Source organism: Danio rerio, chromosome 17 (genome assembly GCF_049306965.1).
Source record: "Danio rerio strain Tuebingen ecotype United States chromosome 17, GRCz12tu, whole genome shotgun sequence".
NCBI classification, from domain to species: domain Eukaryota; kingdom Metazoa; phylum Chordata; class Actinopteri; order Cypriniformes; family Danionidae; genus Danio; species Danio rerio.
Window position 1 is genome coordinate 56227360 of NC_133192.1, and position 17182 is coordinate 56244541.

The 17182-nt window shown below is 43.1% G+C and overlaps 1 protein-coding gene across 1 annotated transcript in view; it reads left to right on the forward strand.

Moving 5' to 3' along the window:
- Window positions 1–17182, forward strand: part of galnt16 (UDP-N-acetyl-alpha-D-galactosamine:polypeptide N-acetylgalactosaminyltransferase 16) — a 60741-nt gene that overhangs the window by 39347 nt on the left and 4212 nt on the right. The window contains exons 7-14 of the mRNA XM_001339713.9: window positions 5393–5480; window positions 5624–5708; window positions 6000–6103; window positions 9560–9686; window positions 9953–10045; window positions 12053–12136; window positions 12221–12344; window positions 14175–14291. Coding sequence (XP_001339749.3) covers window positions 5393–5480; window positions 5624–5708; window positions 6000–6103; window positions 9560–9686; window positions 9953–10045; window positions 12053–12136; window positions 12221–12344; window positions 14175–14291 — 822 coding nt within the window. The remainder of the gene's footprint in view (window positions 1–5392; window positions 5481–5623; window positions 5709–5999; window positions 6104–9559; window positions 9687–9952; window positions 10046–12052; window positions 12137–12220; window positions 12345–14174; window positions 14292–17182) is intronic.

A 17182-nucleotide genomic window follows, 5' to 3' on the forward strand; every position in this document is an offset into this window, starting at 1 on the left:
TGGATCATTTGATTCTGTTAGGTATTTATTGGAAACTTACTCTGAATGGATCAGTTGAATCAGTGATTTGTTAAGAAGAGGCTGACTCTAAATGAGTGAGTTGAATCAGTGAGTTGTTTACAGCAGTCTCGCTCTAAATTGCTCATATGAATCAGTGAGTTCAGTATTTCACACAAACTCTGTCTGTGTGAACTCGGCAGAAAGTGACAGAGTTTTCTTCACTGTTTGTGCTAATGATAAAAGGAGCGCAAAACATACAGTTCACTGCAAAATGATAAACCTTCCTGTGATATAATCGATTCCTCAAGAGTTGTTTAACACATTTTAAAACATATTAGTTTATTAACTAATTTCTATAGTCTTTGCAATGATGACAGTACATATTTTATTAGATGGTTTGCAAGTTACTATTCAGCTTATTTGGAGAGGATCACATACTTATGATTGACCACAGCTGGTCCTGCATTAGCTAATTCATGATTTACAAATCAGAAGGGTTCTAACACACTATAATTAACCAGAGATTCTTACCTTAGTTATCTGCATCTTGAAAAATCCCCCATTTCACCCCTGCTCCTCCTCCTTTTTCCTACATATGGCGGCACGGCGGCTCAGTGGTTAGCACTGTTGCCTCACAGCAAGAATGCCACTGGTTGAAGTCCTTTCTAGGCCACTCAGTGTTTCTGAACATTTACATGTTCTCCCGTGCTCGTGTGGGTTTCCCTCGTGTTACCCGGTTTCCTCCCACAGTCCAAATACATGTGACACAAGGGAATTAACCAACCAGATCCTATTGATCTCCTACCTATTTCCTTCAGTCAGCAGTATATGTATCCATAGCAATCTCTATAATCTGTTATAGGTCCTAACTAAACCAAGGGAGTTCTCGAGACCTACCTGAGCTCAAACTCTCCCCTCTTGCCCTTCAAACAAGAAGGAGCCCCAAGCTCGAGAATCTTCTGAGCTCAGGGCTTATCCCGAAAGGCTTATCTTGAAAGGCTTAACTCAGTCAATTAGGTTAACTAGACAAGTTAGGGCGCACTGAGGCCCCGTTTACACTAGTGCGTTTTAGTTTTAAAACGGCATTTTAGAATTAAAACAATCCGCATTTCACCCAGCATTTCTAAACAGCTCTCCGTCTACATTAAAAAGGAGAAAACACACATCACGTGACCACACACAGACACACACACTCTGGCATGTGCTGCAGCGTGCTTTGAATACACACCCATATGGGAGCTGTGCACGTCGGAGAGTTCATCAAAGATCTCCCGCTGGATCTAATCTCACTATATTTATTGAACGTGATATATAACTCATCTTGTTGTCTTTATCTAACGACATATTCCCCGACTTTGGTGTTTTGAATCTATTACTTGTTCTCAGGTAATGTGTTTTGGCTAAGCGCAAGTATATTCTTTCATTTATTTTCTTGTCGGCTTAGTCCCTTTATTAATCCAGGGTCGCCAAAGCGGAATGAACCGCCAACTGATCCAGCAAGTTTTTACGCAGCGGATGTCCTTCCAGCCGCAACCCATCTCTGGGAAACATTCACACACACACTCATACACTACAGACAATTTAGCCCACCCAATTCACCTGTACCGCATGCGTTTGGTCTTTGGGAAAACGGAGCACCCGGAGGAAACCCACATGAACGCAGGGAGAACATGCAAACTCCACATAGAAATGCCAACTGAGCTGAGGCTCGAACCAGCGACCTTCTTGCTGTGAGGCGAATGTGCTACCACTGCATCGCCCAGGACAAGTATAAGTTAGGTTAATATTTTAATAATGCAACCGCGGACACAGATTCTGCACAATTGACTGATTTCTTGCCTTTATTTTCTCAGTTGTATGAACTTATTGTACGTTATACTTTTATAATAGCCATTATTGATTATTAAAACTGATATTCGGTGAAAGAGAGGCTTTGTTTCGTATTTTCTATGAAAATGAAAGAAGGCAGTAATGTTATAGGCTCCGTTTTGTTATGAATATGCATGATGACGCTCATATTATGCAGCCACACAACGCCTCAACATTTTTGATGTCTGTTAAGTTGCTAATATCGAAATAAAAATAGGCAGTTCCTCACATCATGTTTTCATTTTATTGTTAAGACAGTGAAACAGCATAGCCAGGGTGATGTGAATGACTTTCTAAAGTACACTCGGAGTTTGTTTCCCATATCAAACTTGCGAAGTCTGAATCTATTCTGAATGTAACTTGTAGCCTGTGTAAAGACCCGAGGACTGGTGTGATGTTCCCTGATTTTCTGGTTCTGGTCAGAATCCTAGCTGCAGCATTCTGGATGAGCTCTAACTGTCTGACTGTCTTTTTGAGAAGGCCAGTGAGGAGTTCGTTAGAGCAGTGGTCCCCAACCCCCGGGCTGCGGACCGGTACCGGTCCGTGGATCAATCAGTACCGAGCCGCACAAGAATTATCTTTAAGTTGGCAAATAAAGTAGCTGCATTTAAAGTTAAACTGAGGCATATTGGACATGTTTCAAACATGAGTGGGGATTTTGTGTGAGACTGAGTCAGCGCCCTCACTCACCAAGCTGGTGCACGATCATCTGTTAAAGGAGTTTGAGAGCTACTTCCCAACCTCAAAGGACCCACAAACGGCTAGGGAATGGATATGTGACCCATTTGTCAACAAACCAGCTGAATCCAGCATGTCCGTTCAAGAAGAAGACCAACTGCTGGAGATCATAAATGAAGGCAGCCTTAAAACAGTGTTCGAGACAACAACTCTGCCGGTGTTCTGGATTAAAGTAATGGCAGAATACCCAGAGATCACTAAAGGCTGATTTATACTTCTGCGTCAAACACCGGCGTATGCTACGGCGCTGACGCATAGCCCTTCGCCGTGGCCGTCACTGACGTGCACCTCTCAAAAAATGTAACTACACGTCGCAACAACGCATAGCGCAAGCTCTGTGATTGGTCGGCTTGGTTGCGCTGACGAGTCTGGGCGGGACCGAGAGCCGCGCGAATGGCGCAAACCCAATGTAGCGATTGTTTATAAGTGTGGAGTCCCATGAAGGAGCTCCTGTTGGAAAGTTTTGTTTTGTGTTTACCTCATAGTTAAAGTTGTTGCACGTCCGCCGGTTGCTGCCTCAAAATGAGCGAGCTTGAGCCACTTGTACATCCCGGAAGTGTTCAGGAAAAGCAAAAAAGCAGCGAAGAAACTCGACACAGAGGAACATTTACACCTTACTGCCCACTAGCGTTTCGGAAGTGTTAATGCAGACCGACAGAGACAGCGCGCAGAAGTATAAATGCACAGCCACGCGCGTTGCATGCGCCGTGAGTTACGCCGGTCACTTGACGCAGAAGTATAAATCAGGCTTAACACAGCACTGAAAACTCTGTTGCCATGTCGAGATTTACATGATATGTATGTTCTGGCGCTCACGGGCTGTTTCACGGGCACAAGCAAAGCTTGAAGGTAAACAAACAACGGCTTATCATGAGCATCTTATCGATAATTATTTACACAGTTGGCATTAAGATGAACATATAAACGTTATCTGCCTAATTTCTATCAGCTAAATGTGTCTGGAAAAATATTCAAAGGCTTTTATTCTCATAAACCGCGCAGACGTGAACGTGTCTGACTGTTCTGATTGGCTAAAGCAGACCTCTCGCGTCAGCATGTTCTTGACGTGCACGCGCTCGTTTTCCCCCCATGGTCCGCAATAAAATTGTCAAGCGTTGACCGGTCCGCAGTTGGAAAAAAGTTGGGGACCACTGCATTAGAGTAATCCACCCTGCTGCTCATAAAACCATGAACAAGTTTGTCTCTGACTGGAAACAAAGCATCTAATTCTTGCCATGTTTGAAAGATGAAAGTATGCTGATTTACTAACTGCTTTGACATGACTACTGAAACTCAGGTCGGACTCCAGGATCACACAAAAAAATCTTGTTTTTTGTTGTTTGACTCTTTGAGCCGAGGTACTTTTTTTTACAATAATTAAAATGTTTAAATAAAAATCTGGTTTAGAAAATTCAGATCATTATTTGACAGTAAACAGCCGTTTAAATAGCTCTGAAAGTGCTGTTTGTGGGACGGGCTCTGGGCTTCCCCGCACATACTGAAGCTCTGAGTTCAGTGGTTTTGTATAAAGCGCCAGCTCTAATTGAAAACATTTGATTTTCTTCTGCAGCTGTAATGTGAACTTCCCCCGGCACCAGTTTTTTTAGATGACACACATGCTTACATGCTCATAAATAGTTTTTATGAATGCACACGTATACTCAACAACAACGTTTCAATCTCGTAAAGTACATAGCATTTATGCTGTAATAAATCATGAATCCAGCCTTTGCGTAGTATAGTGATTTTAAAAATTGGATGTGCGCTTTACTTTGTGTTTTATTGCCTTGCCAATAACATACATTAAAATTAGTGAGCAGTGCTGTGAGGATGTTTGAATACAGCTGTCGAGCGAGAGACCATAAATTTGACATCTTTCTCTCTTATGACAGCCTGATCCCTCTCTCTCTCTCTGTGCTTTGGAAAGTTATTTTAGTTCTTTTCGGATCGTTAAATCAGATGGATACAGAAAAATAAATGTGTTTTAGTTCAGAGAATATGCTTTGTCTGTCTTTGAGAGCGTTTAGATGGTTTTAGTGGTATTTAAAGGACAAAATTTATGAGTTTCTTCATCTGGTGTACACAAAAGAAGATATTTTGAAGCATGCTGAAATCCAACGCAATCTCACGAGAAGGGTCTGGCTGCAGAGTCGAACTTGCATCTTCAGGCTTGCACTCTTGGGCTTGAATCAACGCTTCCTATGCAAGTGACGTAATTTACAATCGACACCTGCACCTGTCACGTCACTTGAAATCAACATAAATAACACCCCCCTGGTTTTAGCTGGTCAGGCTGGGAGATGACCAGCTAAAACTAGCTTGACCAGCCTAGCCAGGCTGGGAGCCCAGCCAAAACCAGCTATGTCCAGCTTAAGCCAGGCTGGTCAAGCTGGTTTAGCTGGTCATTTTCCAGCCTGACCAGCTAAGACCAGGCTGGAAATGGCTGGAAACCAGCCTGGAAATGGCCAAAACCCCTGTAAAACCAGCCTGGTCGACCAGCTAAAACCAGCCAACCAGCCTAGGCTGGTTTAAGCTGGATTTTTCAGCAGGGAAATTAAAATAAAAAAGTAAGTAGTGATTTCTAGTTTTTAGATGCGGTGTGTAGATGACCACAGATCATTGCCTTTCACAGTGCGATTAGTTGAGATTAATTGTCATGGAGACACACATAAACAACAGTCACCAGGTGTATCTGCTGGTCTGAGATGCACTAATGAGTGTGTAAATGAATTGAACACAATCGCCTGTGATGATCTGTGGCATAATGAAGTGGTGTGTGTTGCAGGATCACAGCCGTGTGGTCAGCCCCATCATTGATGTCATCAGTCTGGATAACTTCGCTTACCTGGCTGCTTCTGCAGACCTGAGAGGAGGTAAGAGAACTGTGTGTGGTTGTGTGTGTTTTTTTGTCTGTAGGGATATGTGTATGTGTATGCGTGTGCGTGTCTGTATGTCTGAAGAAGAAAAAACACAAGTTCAGATGACTCACACACACATTTTCCCCCTCTAATATCAGGTTTCGACTGGAGTTTACACTTCAAGTGGGAGCAGATTCCTATAGAGCAGAAAATGGCCAGAAATGACCCCACACAGCCCATCAGGTCTCTTTATCTTCATTAACTATAAATGAGGCATTTAAATAAAGAAAGAAATCATTTTATTGCAAATAGATAAAAATAGCAAAAAGACATATCTGAGCATATATTTGAATTATATTCTGTGTATATGACATACTTTTATATATGTGAAATCCAAATATGAACCTGCGTGTCATATATGTCATTTGCAAATACTGCCATATATCAATATTCTACATTGATGAACTGAAATCTGCTGACAATTTCTGAATGTAAATGACTATTTTATGAATTTACCACCTGCTGTTTTTACAGGACGCCTGTAATAGCTGGCGGAATCTTCGTGATAGAGAAGGGCTGGTTTAATCACCTGGGCCAGTACGACACTCACATGGATATTTGGGGCGGTGAAAACTTTGGTAAGCGATGCTCAGATGTCTGACATTTTCCAAAAGGAGAAACAAGTGTGTGCTGTAGTAGATGCCCTCAGTAATATAGTTAGTATATTGTTACCGTGAAACAAAAGTTAAGATTGTCCTTCTCATATTGTGACATAGATGCAATTGAAACGGTCCTGAAATTAGAAAAAATTGTGGGGCAACGCATGATTTTTCCAATGGGAACTGATTGGATCGTTGGAAGATGGGCATTGCCAACAAAATGGAGGAAGAACTAATGGTCCTGCCTGAAACGACTAATAGCCCCACCCCAAAAGACTAATGGCCACACCCTGATAAATTAATAGCCCCACCCCAAAAGACTAATGGCCACACCCTGAGAAATGAATAGCCCCACCCTAAAGGACTGATAGCCTCGTCTTAAAGGACTAATAGCCCTGCCTGAAAGGAATAATAGCCCCACCCCAAAAGACTAATAGCCACACCCTGAGAAACTAATAGCCCACCCCAAAGGACTGATAGTTCCGCCCTAAAGGACTGATAACCCCCACCCTAAAGGACTAATAGCCCCCACCCTAAAGGACTAATAGCCCCACCCTAAAGGACTAATAGCCCCACCCTAAAGGACTAATAGCCCCACCCTAAAGGACTAATAGCCCTACTTTAAAGGACTAATAGCCACACCCTGAGAAACTAATAGCCCCACCCTAAAGGACTGATAATCCTGCCCTTAAGGACTGATAACCCCACCCTAAAGGACTAATAGCCCCACCCTAAAGGACTAATAGCCCTACTTTAAAGGACTAATAGCCACACCCTGAGAAACTAATAGCCCCACCCTAAAGGACTGATAATCCTGCCCTTAAGGACTGATAGCCCCACTCTAAAGGACTAATAGCCCTGCCCTAAAGGATTGTTAGCCTCGCCCTAAAGGACTGATAGCCCCGCCCAAAAGGCTATTAGCCCCTCCTAAAGGACTAATAGCCCCATTCTAAAGGATTGATAGCCCCACCCTAAAGGACTGATAGCCGCGCTCTAAAGGACTAATAGTCACACCCCAAAGGACTGATAGCCCCGTCCTGAAAAAAAAAAAAACAATAGCCCTGCCCCCAAAGGACTGATTGCCCTGCCCTAAAGGACTTATAGACCCACCTTAAAGCTCTAATAGCCCTGCCCTAAAGGACTGATAGCCCTGCCCTAAGGGACTGATGGCCCCGCCCTAAGGGACTGATAGCTCTGCCCTAAGGGACTGATAGCCCCACTCTAAAGGACTAATAGTCACATCCCAAAGGACTGATAGGCCCGCCCTAAAAAAACTAATAGCCCTGCATAAAAGGACTGATAGCCCCGCCCTAAAGGACTGATAACCCTATCTTTAAGGGACTGACAGCCCCACTCTAAAGGACTGATAGCTCCACCCTAAAGGACTGATATTACCTCCCTAAAGAGACACTGCTCGCTGCAGAGCCGCTTGAGCTCCAGCGAGGGGGAGCTTGAGCTCTCGCTCCTCCTCCTATAAGCAGTTTTAATGCGTACACCCACCCCAACCCCTGTGACATCACTCATAGAAGAAGTGCAAGGAAGGAGGTGCTAGAGCTCAAGCTCGCCCTTGCTGGAGCTCAGCTCTACCCTAGTGGCTCTGCAGTGAGCACTACTAAAGGGCTGGTAGCCCTGCTTAAGATACAGGTTATGACATTATGAATTTATAATATTATGAGGGCATATTTTTTAACAAAATAATGAAGCGCAGAGATTCATCATTTAAAGCAAGCACTGCTATATAAATATAAAAATAAGCAGAGCACATTTTATTTTCATGGTGAGTTTAAGTTGTGAGCCTGCTTTATGCACTATAAAACTACAAGCGACATGTGTAAGAACAGTAAAGACATTGAAAGATAAATACAACTGACAAAAAAGAAACAACATTTAATTAATTTTAATTGCACTTAAAATAAAACATGTATAAATACAAAAGTGACAACAGGATCTCAGTGGAAGACGAAAAAAAAAAAAAACGCCTGACAAGCCTGGATGTGATAAAGTAGCATGAGTTAAGAGCCCTCTAGTGGCTATAAGGAGAGGAACTTTCCACAAATGTGACCCTAGCACCACAAAACCAGTCAGAATTGCATTGTTTCTGACTGATAATGCCATTTCCATTCGATTTGCAAATAAATTTAATAGACTGCTCAATATTCTCAATAGTGTGTAGCACAGACATTAAAAGAGTGGAATACAGCGTGCTTTAATGCATGTGTGTTTTATCTATTTATTTATTTCACATTCATATTTGTGATGAGCTAACCATAATATTTCAATTAGTGATTACCGTTCAGTTTAATTTTAATTGCACAGCCCTCTGTGTATTGTTGGCTATTGATAAGTCGTCTGTAACAGGGTGGTGCTGACGTCACAGGCGAGCGCCCTGAAGGCTCTGTAGTCCGTTTATAGCCTAATGTTAGCTTTTCAATTTATGCGTTTGCATTTAACATCCAAAAGTGCTCAAAGTTGTATTTTGGTGTGAGGATTATCAGGCTGGACAAATTATGTGAGTGTAATGAACAGTGTTTGAACACACAGCTTATTATTTACACTCTACGAAAAGCCTATGAGAAAATCCTATAGGGATTTTCACGATGGAACCAGTTTTATGCTAGCAGCCGATTAGCCTAGAAGGTGACGTCATAGTTCCTCCACTCTATTGATGAATGATGTTTCTATGTTTAGGCACACTGCAAAAAATGCTTTTCTTGCTTAGATTTTTTGTCTTGTTTCTAGTCCAAATATCTAAAAGTTCCTAAATCAAGAAGAATTTTCTAAACAAGCAAACCATATAGCCTTGTTTTGAGAAATATTATGCCAATATTAAGTCAGTTTTTCCTTAAACCTGGCCATAAGGGACTGACAGCCCCGCCCTAAAGGACTGAAAACCAAACCTCTAAGGGACTGACAGCCCCGCCCTAAAGGACTGATATCCCCGCCCTAAAGGACTGAAAACCAAACCTCTAAGGGACTGATAGCCCCGCCCTAAAGGACTGAAAACCAAACCTCTAAGGGACTGATAGCCCCGCCCTAAAGGACTGAAAACCAAACCTCTAAGGGACTGATAGCCCCGCCCTAAAGGACTGAAAACCAAACCTCTAAGGGACTGATAGCCCCGCCCTAATGGACTGATATCCCCGCCCTAAAGAGACACTGCTCGCTGCAGAGCCACTTGAGCTCCAGCGAGGGGGAGCTTGAGCTCTCGCTCCTCCTATAAGCAGTTTCAATGTTTTAAGGAAAAACTGACTTAATATTGGCATAATATTTCTCAAAACAAGGCTATATGTTTTGCTTGTTTAGAAAATTCTTCTTGATTTAGGAACTTTTAGATATTTGGACTAGAAACAAGACAAAAAATCTAAGCAAGAAAAGCATTTTTTGCAGTGCATGAATTGTTTCCATGATCCGTCTTGTGGTTTTCTGTTGTTGTAGAGCTGTCGTTCAGGGTGTGGATGTGTGGCGGCAGTCTGGAGATCCTGCCGTGCAGTCGCGTGGGCCACGTCTTCAGGAAACGACACCCCTATGACTTCCCAGAGGGCAATGCACTCACCTACATCAAGTAAACTAGACCTAACCTTTTTGCTCAGCTGACTTTTTATATATAATGTGTGGTGTCACAAATGTCCAGTGACGCTGGTACTAGTGACGAATCTCTCTGACCATTCAGGGATCAGCAGTGTGTATATGTCACGTTTTGGTGTATGACAGTAAATCAGTAGGAAATATTGACAATCTGCAAATCTGAATATGAGGATTTAATATGAATGATAATTAATATAAATGAAGCACTGATATATTGTGTGTGTTTGTGTGTGTTTGTTGTAGGAACACACGGAGAGCTGCTGAGGTCTGGATGGATGATTATAAGCAGTATTATTACGCTGCAAGGCCATCAGCGCAGGGCAAGGCCTTCGGGAGGTCAGACGTCTTTTCATTATCTGTGTATCTGTAAATTATTAGCCCTTCTGCGAAATTTAAATTATATGTCAAATGTTTCTCAAGTGCTGATTTTGTGAGTTTGATTCCATTTCACATGACACTTATTGCCATACTACTGAAAACAGCAGCAGATAGTTCACCTCAGATCTGGAAAATAAAAAAAAAACGTCTGAAATTGAGCTTTAGAACCGAGACTCAGTGTAAACCAACACCTATCAGTGATTCAGCCTCTACATTTAATAATGTTAAAGAGGTTTATTATGTATTAATTAGATTATAGATTTTACCATTGTGCTGGAGTGCAGTGAGTGCACTATTCTGTGCTTCTGAATGGCTGTATTTACATTTCTGTCATGTTTAATCTGGTGCAAACAGCCAAACTGCTCATCGCTGCACATCTCATCACATAGCATGTTGTTAGGACAAGGGGTTACAATGTAACCTGCTAATCTAGTGTTTACGGTTGTAATATTTATATTATTTGCTAGTTAATACCCACCTCATGTGGAACTCTGAATCTGCATCTCATTTATGAGTCTGCTACTGTCCACCAGCGCTCGCATTTCAGTCGCGGTCACATGCTTTGAAAGCCTTTCTGACTGAATGAATCAAATACAAGGTTTTCCAACAAGGAAACCCAGGGTGCTAAAAAATAAATGAATGGCTAAATAATAAATTAATTAATTAAATAATAAATAATGGCTAAAGTTGCAATGGGCGGGTTAAAGGGACCAAATTAAAGACATCAGAATATCTGACTTCAGCATTTTTTTTAGATAAACAAAAATGTTCAGTTAGCATGTTTCTGAAATATCTGCAATCATATTATGCTATTTTTATGCTTTAGAAGAGTCAAAAATGTACATACAGCACTTTTAAACAAGGTTTATTAACTACTTTTTAATAGCCATTTTTGCCATGATGAGTGCATAATATTTTACTAGTTATTTTGTAAGATCCAGCTTAAAGTGCCCTTTATAGGCTTAACTAGCTTAATTAGGTCAACTAGGCAAGTTGGGTTAATTAGGCAAGTCATTGGAAAACAGTGGTTTGTTCTATAGCCAGTAAATTAGCCAAAATTAGTATTTTTTACTTCAGCCAAACTAAAAGAAGAAACATAAAACAGGAAATGCCATAAAAATGTCCTTGATTCATTAAACATCACTTAAGAAATATTTGCTTGTAACTTTGCCTTCAACTTTAAATCAGATTTACATTCTGCAAATGACGAATCTGTCCAAAACATTCAGAAATAAAAGCCTCGTACCAACATAATGATGAGAAAAAGACTGTTCAACTGGCTATAAATGTACAGGGGCAAACAAGGCACAGGTGAACACAATGAGTTGCTATGGAAACCAAAAAGCAACCAACAACCAAACGCATATGGTTACTGGCACAAATGATTCATTCATTCATGCATTTTGGATCTAATCTCACTATATTTATTGAACGTGATATATAACTCATCTTGTTGTCTATATCTAACGACATATTCCCCGACTTTGGTGTTTTGAATCTATTACTTGTTCTCAGGTAATGTGTTTTGGCTAAGCGCAAGTATATTCATTCATTCATTGTCTTGTCGGCTTAGTCCCTTTATTAATCCGGGGTCGCCACAGCGGAATGAACCGCCAACTTATGCAGCAAGTTTTTATGCAGCGGATGCCCTTCCAGCCGCAACCCATCTCTGGGAAACATCCACACATACATTTACACACACTATGGACAATTTAGCCTACCCAATTCACCTGTACCGCATGTCTTTGGACTATGGGTGGAAACCGGAGCACCCGGAGGAAACCCACGCAAAGGCAGGGAGAACATGCAAACTCCACACAGAAACACCAAATGAGCCGAGGTTCGAACCAGCGACCTTCTTGCTGTGAGGCGAACGTGCTACCCACTTTACCACTGCCTCGCCGGCACAAATAATGTGAAGGAAAAATACAGCAGTGACTGACAGGTTTCTGCTTCTCTATACAGTATTGCAGATCGGCTTGCTCTGAAAAGGAAGTTGAACTGTAACTCTTTCCGATGGTATCTGGAGAACGTGTACCCTGAACTCAAGTGAGTCACATTCATTGAGTGTCTGAGCACTGAAAAAAATGACCTTATTAAATGCTGTTCGATGTGTTTTGTTGTGTTTGTCAGAATTCCAGAGCAGGAGGAGGCGTACAGTCTTCTCAAACAGGGTGGTCTGTGTCTGGAGAGCCACGGCACTGACAGTCTGGGTTTAGCGGAATGTAGGAGCACACCCAGTATACCAGCCTCACAGGTGAAGATTATATGAGCATTACATTATACACTGAAGCTGAAGCCTACAGAACGACCTCAAGACCCAGAAGACACAGAATCATTACACACAATGACTGAGAGACAGTTTAGACTGCATGTCAATGATGAGAATTTTATATCAGCGCTTTACAGTTTGTTCTAGCTTTTTTGTTCTAGTAATTAAGTTGACCATAATGTAGAAACATGTGCAAAATTAATCTTTTTATAACTGAAATTATAAACAATATATAACGGCAAATTTAGTAGAGCAAAAACACAAAGAAAGATGAAAATGTAACATTTTTATTCATGATACCTGAGTGTGTGATTGTGGAGACAGTCTAAAATAAGTATAGCAGGAGTCTAAGGTCATATTTTTTAAAGGGCCATGAAACCCCCTCGTTTCAGCAGGGTGTTTTCACACCTCTACTTTGGAAAAAGTCAGAAAAGTGGGCGTGTCCAGCTCTGTGTAGGGGGGAGTGTCGGAGGAAGAAAAGTGGGATGGTGTGGGAGTGTCTATTTGGGTACGCGCGAGTTTCAGAGTCAAAATACACACACACAGGAGAAAGTGATGGGGTTTAACCTACATGGACATCTGTAGTCGAATTATTTGCCAAATTATTAAATGGTGGACTTTAACTGCAGTTTGGCTCTTTCATTCAGGGAATTCATTCATGCCCCTCGCGACAAACAAGATATTTGATTCGAGGATCTGCTCTAAGCGTGTATTTTTCATGCAATGTTTGATACCGCACGGCGAATGAGAGAAAAAAAACCTCTGCATTTCCCGGAAACTTAGATGCACACGGCAGGTAGCGTCAGAAAGCCGCGTGTGTTATTCACTAAATGCGGTGAAAATCCTACATGAGGTTAAAGTTTGGTTGTAGTGCTAACATGTTTACACTCGGTGCAATAGTTAACTTAGTTCGATACGAACAAACTGAATAAACAAAGAGCACTGCTCGCTCACTTACCAAATCTGTAGAGACAGGACAATCACCAGCAACTAGAGCCGCGTCTTTATGAAGAGAAGACTACAAGCGAATCCAGATCTCAGCGTTTGCAGATGAGAACAGCTCTCAGGTAAACAATAATCCTCCTTAGACACGTAAGTTATTGTTGTCGAGCGTCGCGTACACTGTTAATCTACACGTGACGCCAGATGAGCTCTCACAGAGAGAAAATGAAAACAAAACTTAACGGCAGCAAACTATAAAAGCAACACTTCACGCTTGTTTTGCCAACACAATGTGGCGTCTCTGTCGTGTAAACACTCTGACAGTAATGAATATTAATGAGGCTGCACAATAGAGCGCGCTGATTGGTTTGAACCAAGCCTTACTCATGCATTAATGTAGCACACTGTAAGACGTAATAAGACTCACTCTGGCACAGGCGTCCAGTCTGCACGCTGGAATACACGCTATTATGTCATGACCGTGACGCAGCTTCAAAAATTCGTTTCAAACCGGAAGTACGGATTTGCTTGAAATAACGCAAAAACAACCAATTTACACTTTTTAGTGAAATATAGGCGTCCTAATAGTGTTTTTAGCAGTGTGGGACACATATACCACTGTCAACAGCTCAAAACATGTGTTTTGGTGTTTCGTGACCCTTTAAATACAAAATCTCCATAAATACACATAAACACCTTATTTTTAGAAGTAACTTGAGTTTTATTTTTGAAAATGGTTTGGTTTTTGAAACGTAACAGAAGCTTTATTTTGGGGACTCAAAATGTTCCTTCAATTGTAGAATCACCAAGATATTTCTACACAATTAATTATCATTATGCATTACCCAATGATGTGTCTGTTCTCTTTTGCAGAAGTGGACCCTGATTGAGCCTCAGATCCGTCAACATGACCTGTGTTTGGCCATCACAGCCTTCACCGCAGGGTCCAAGGTCAGACTAGAGCCCTGCAACATCAAAGAGTCCAGACAGGTGCGTAAACACATTACTGACCCACGAACAGCTAGAGTTTTGTCAACCTATACAAAAACCAATCACATGTATGTTTGACAACTGAGCAATTTGAGCTCAAACGTTCACTGAACGTTTCAAGCTGAAGATTAAGGCCATGTCCACACTAAAACACATATTCTTCCCTCCATTTGGGCCTTCCCTCCACACTGAGACAGCATTTTTTTAGGTAACGAAAACAGATCTGTAATGAAGTTTACGGCCACCTGGCCACCGGGAAGAAGGAGGCGGAGAACCGACAAACTTTTCAACAGTTTTTAATACATAAATAAAACAAACGGACATTTGGCGGCATTCCTGGTCTCCTGCTCCGCTCCCGCTTCGGTGGATGGAAGCAGGCTTTGGCATCATGGCGAATCGCGGTGACTCCCCCAGCTTCTTTGGGATGGCTCCCTTCAGCACTTTCCTTTTCTGGTGGTGAGTCCTTCCCATGCAGGGAGCCGGCAACAGGCAGATCCTTTCCTCGCCAGCCTCGGGCCACCCCAACACTCTAGGCAGACGAACAGACGAAAATTGGGGCTTGGTTCTCAAGACACGCTGCCACTCGGTCCTCCACCAGCTGAGAGATCTGATGACGTGTTGGGAGCCCTGTGGAGGAATCTGTCCACTAGTCCGTCTTCTGGTGTCTGCCGGCGGTTCTCTTGGCTGGCGGCATTCTTGGTCTCCTGCTCCGCTCCCTCTTCGGTGGATGGAAGCAGGCTTTTGCATCATGGTGAATTGAAGTGACTCCCCTGGCCTCTTTGGGATGGGTCCCTTCAGGCACTTTCCCTTCCGGTGGTGAGCCCCGCGTCCCTCCCATGCTGGGAGCCAGCAGCAGGCAGATCCTTTCCTCACCAGCCTCAGGCCACCCCAACACTCACGGCAGACAAACAGGTTTCTCCCCCACTCGGATTAACTCCAGAACACTTGCCCGCCCTTTCAGCGGTGAGGGCAACTGGACAAAGTGTCCCACTTACTCCCGGATTTCAGCACCACTGTAATGACGTTTACGGCCACCTGGCCACCGGGAAGAAGGGAGCAGGGAACCGACAAACTTTTAATACGTTTTTAATGAATAAATAAAACAAATGGACACAGCTCTTCATGGAAACTGCCGTCAAACTGAAAGCAAAAGTGAAACAATATGTCCGGGCCTGGTCCTCTCTCGTCCTCCTCTGCCATCGTTCCTCCTTTTATAGTCCAGAGCTCCTTCTGTTTTGTTTCATTCCCACAACTCTTGGCCCTGTCCCCTTGCCACATACCCCCATCTCCCATCACAGGCCGGGGGTACCCCATGGCTGTGCTTACTCCGGGGGGGTTTAGTGCCACAGCACTTGAGACCTATGAGACTGGCCGAGAGAAAAGAAGATGGAAAAAAGGAGGAAAGACTGAGAGGGGAGAGAGGCAAAAAAATGGGGGCTCGGTTCTCCAGACAAGCTGCTACTCGGTCCTCCACCAGCTGAGAGATCTGATGACGTGTTGTGAGCCATGTGGAGGAATCTGTCCACCAGTCCGTCTTCTGGTGTCTGGCGGTGGTTCTCTTGGCACCAGCATTCCTGGTCTCCTGCTCCGCTCCCGCTTCGGTGGTAAAAGCAGGCTTTGGCATCATGGTGAATCGCAGTGACTCCCCCAGCCTCTTTGGGATGGCTCCCTTCAGCACTTTCCTTTCCGGTGGTGAGCCCCGCGTCCTTCCCATGCTGGGAGCCGGTAGCAGGCAGATCCTTTCCTCGCCAGCCTCGGGCCACCCCAACACTCTGGGCAGACGAACGGGTTTCTCCCCCACTCGGGTTAACTCCAGAACACTTGCCCGTCCTTTCAGCGGCGAAGGGAACTGGACAAAGTGTCCCACTTATTCCCAGTTTTTGGCACCACTGTAATGACGTTTACGGCTACTTGGCCACCGGGAAGGAGGAGGCGGAGAACCTACGAACTTTAAATACGTTTTTAAGGAGTAAATAAAACAAAAAGACACAGCTCCTCATGGAGACTGCCGTCAAGCTGAAAGCAAAAGTAAAGCAATATGTCCGGGCACGGTCCTCTCTCGTCCTCCTCTGCTATCATTCCTCCTCTTATAGTCCAGAGCTCCTTCCGCGGGATTTTGTTCCCACGGCCGTCAGCCTCGCCCCCTCGCCACTATCTTTTTGAATGAAAAGTGGATAAAGTTGTGTCATTTTGCTGCAACGTTTTAAAGAGACAAAATTAAATAAGCGACATTTTGCCATGACATTTCATAGAGATGTAAAGTAAATAAGCAGCAGGCGGATATGACGCGGGTAGAAGAGTCTCTTGTCTGTGCGTAGTACATGAACGAAAGCGTTTTCAGTCATTTTAGTGTGGATGATGGAAGAATTGAAAACAACATTGTGGACATGGAGCGTTTTTACCTGTCGATTAGTGTCGACGTAGCCTAAATGTTACCCCTCATAAAAGCTGCAGTTTTCTTTTACACTTTGCTTTATAACTCTTCCTCCATCTATTTGCAGCTCAAAGCTATCAGCCGCAAACGCATTTCTTCCCATAAGCCCACTGCATATGATTCCACTTACAAGCTTAGCTGGCTCAGTTGGACTGGCTTTTATCTTTTTTCCCCTCCATGTTTCAATGGTATGACCTCCGCTCCCATCCACTCCTTCGTGTTCGGCTGATTTAGGATAACTCCAGAAATCAAAACAACATCCTTAACAAACAGATCAGATTCTATATAGAGGAGATTTACCGCTGCAGTCTTTGCACATGATGACGAGAGCTTTAAAGAGTACCTTGGGAATCAAGACTTGTATGGCTGAAAATAACATAAATAATGGAAGATTTGAACTAGGGCGGTTGTTTAGGGATCAGATCAGTTCAGACATATGATTAGCTGTGCCTGACTT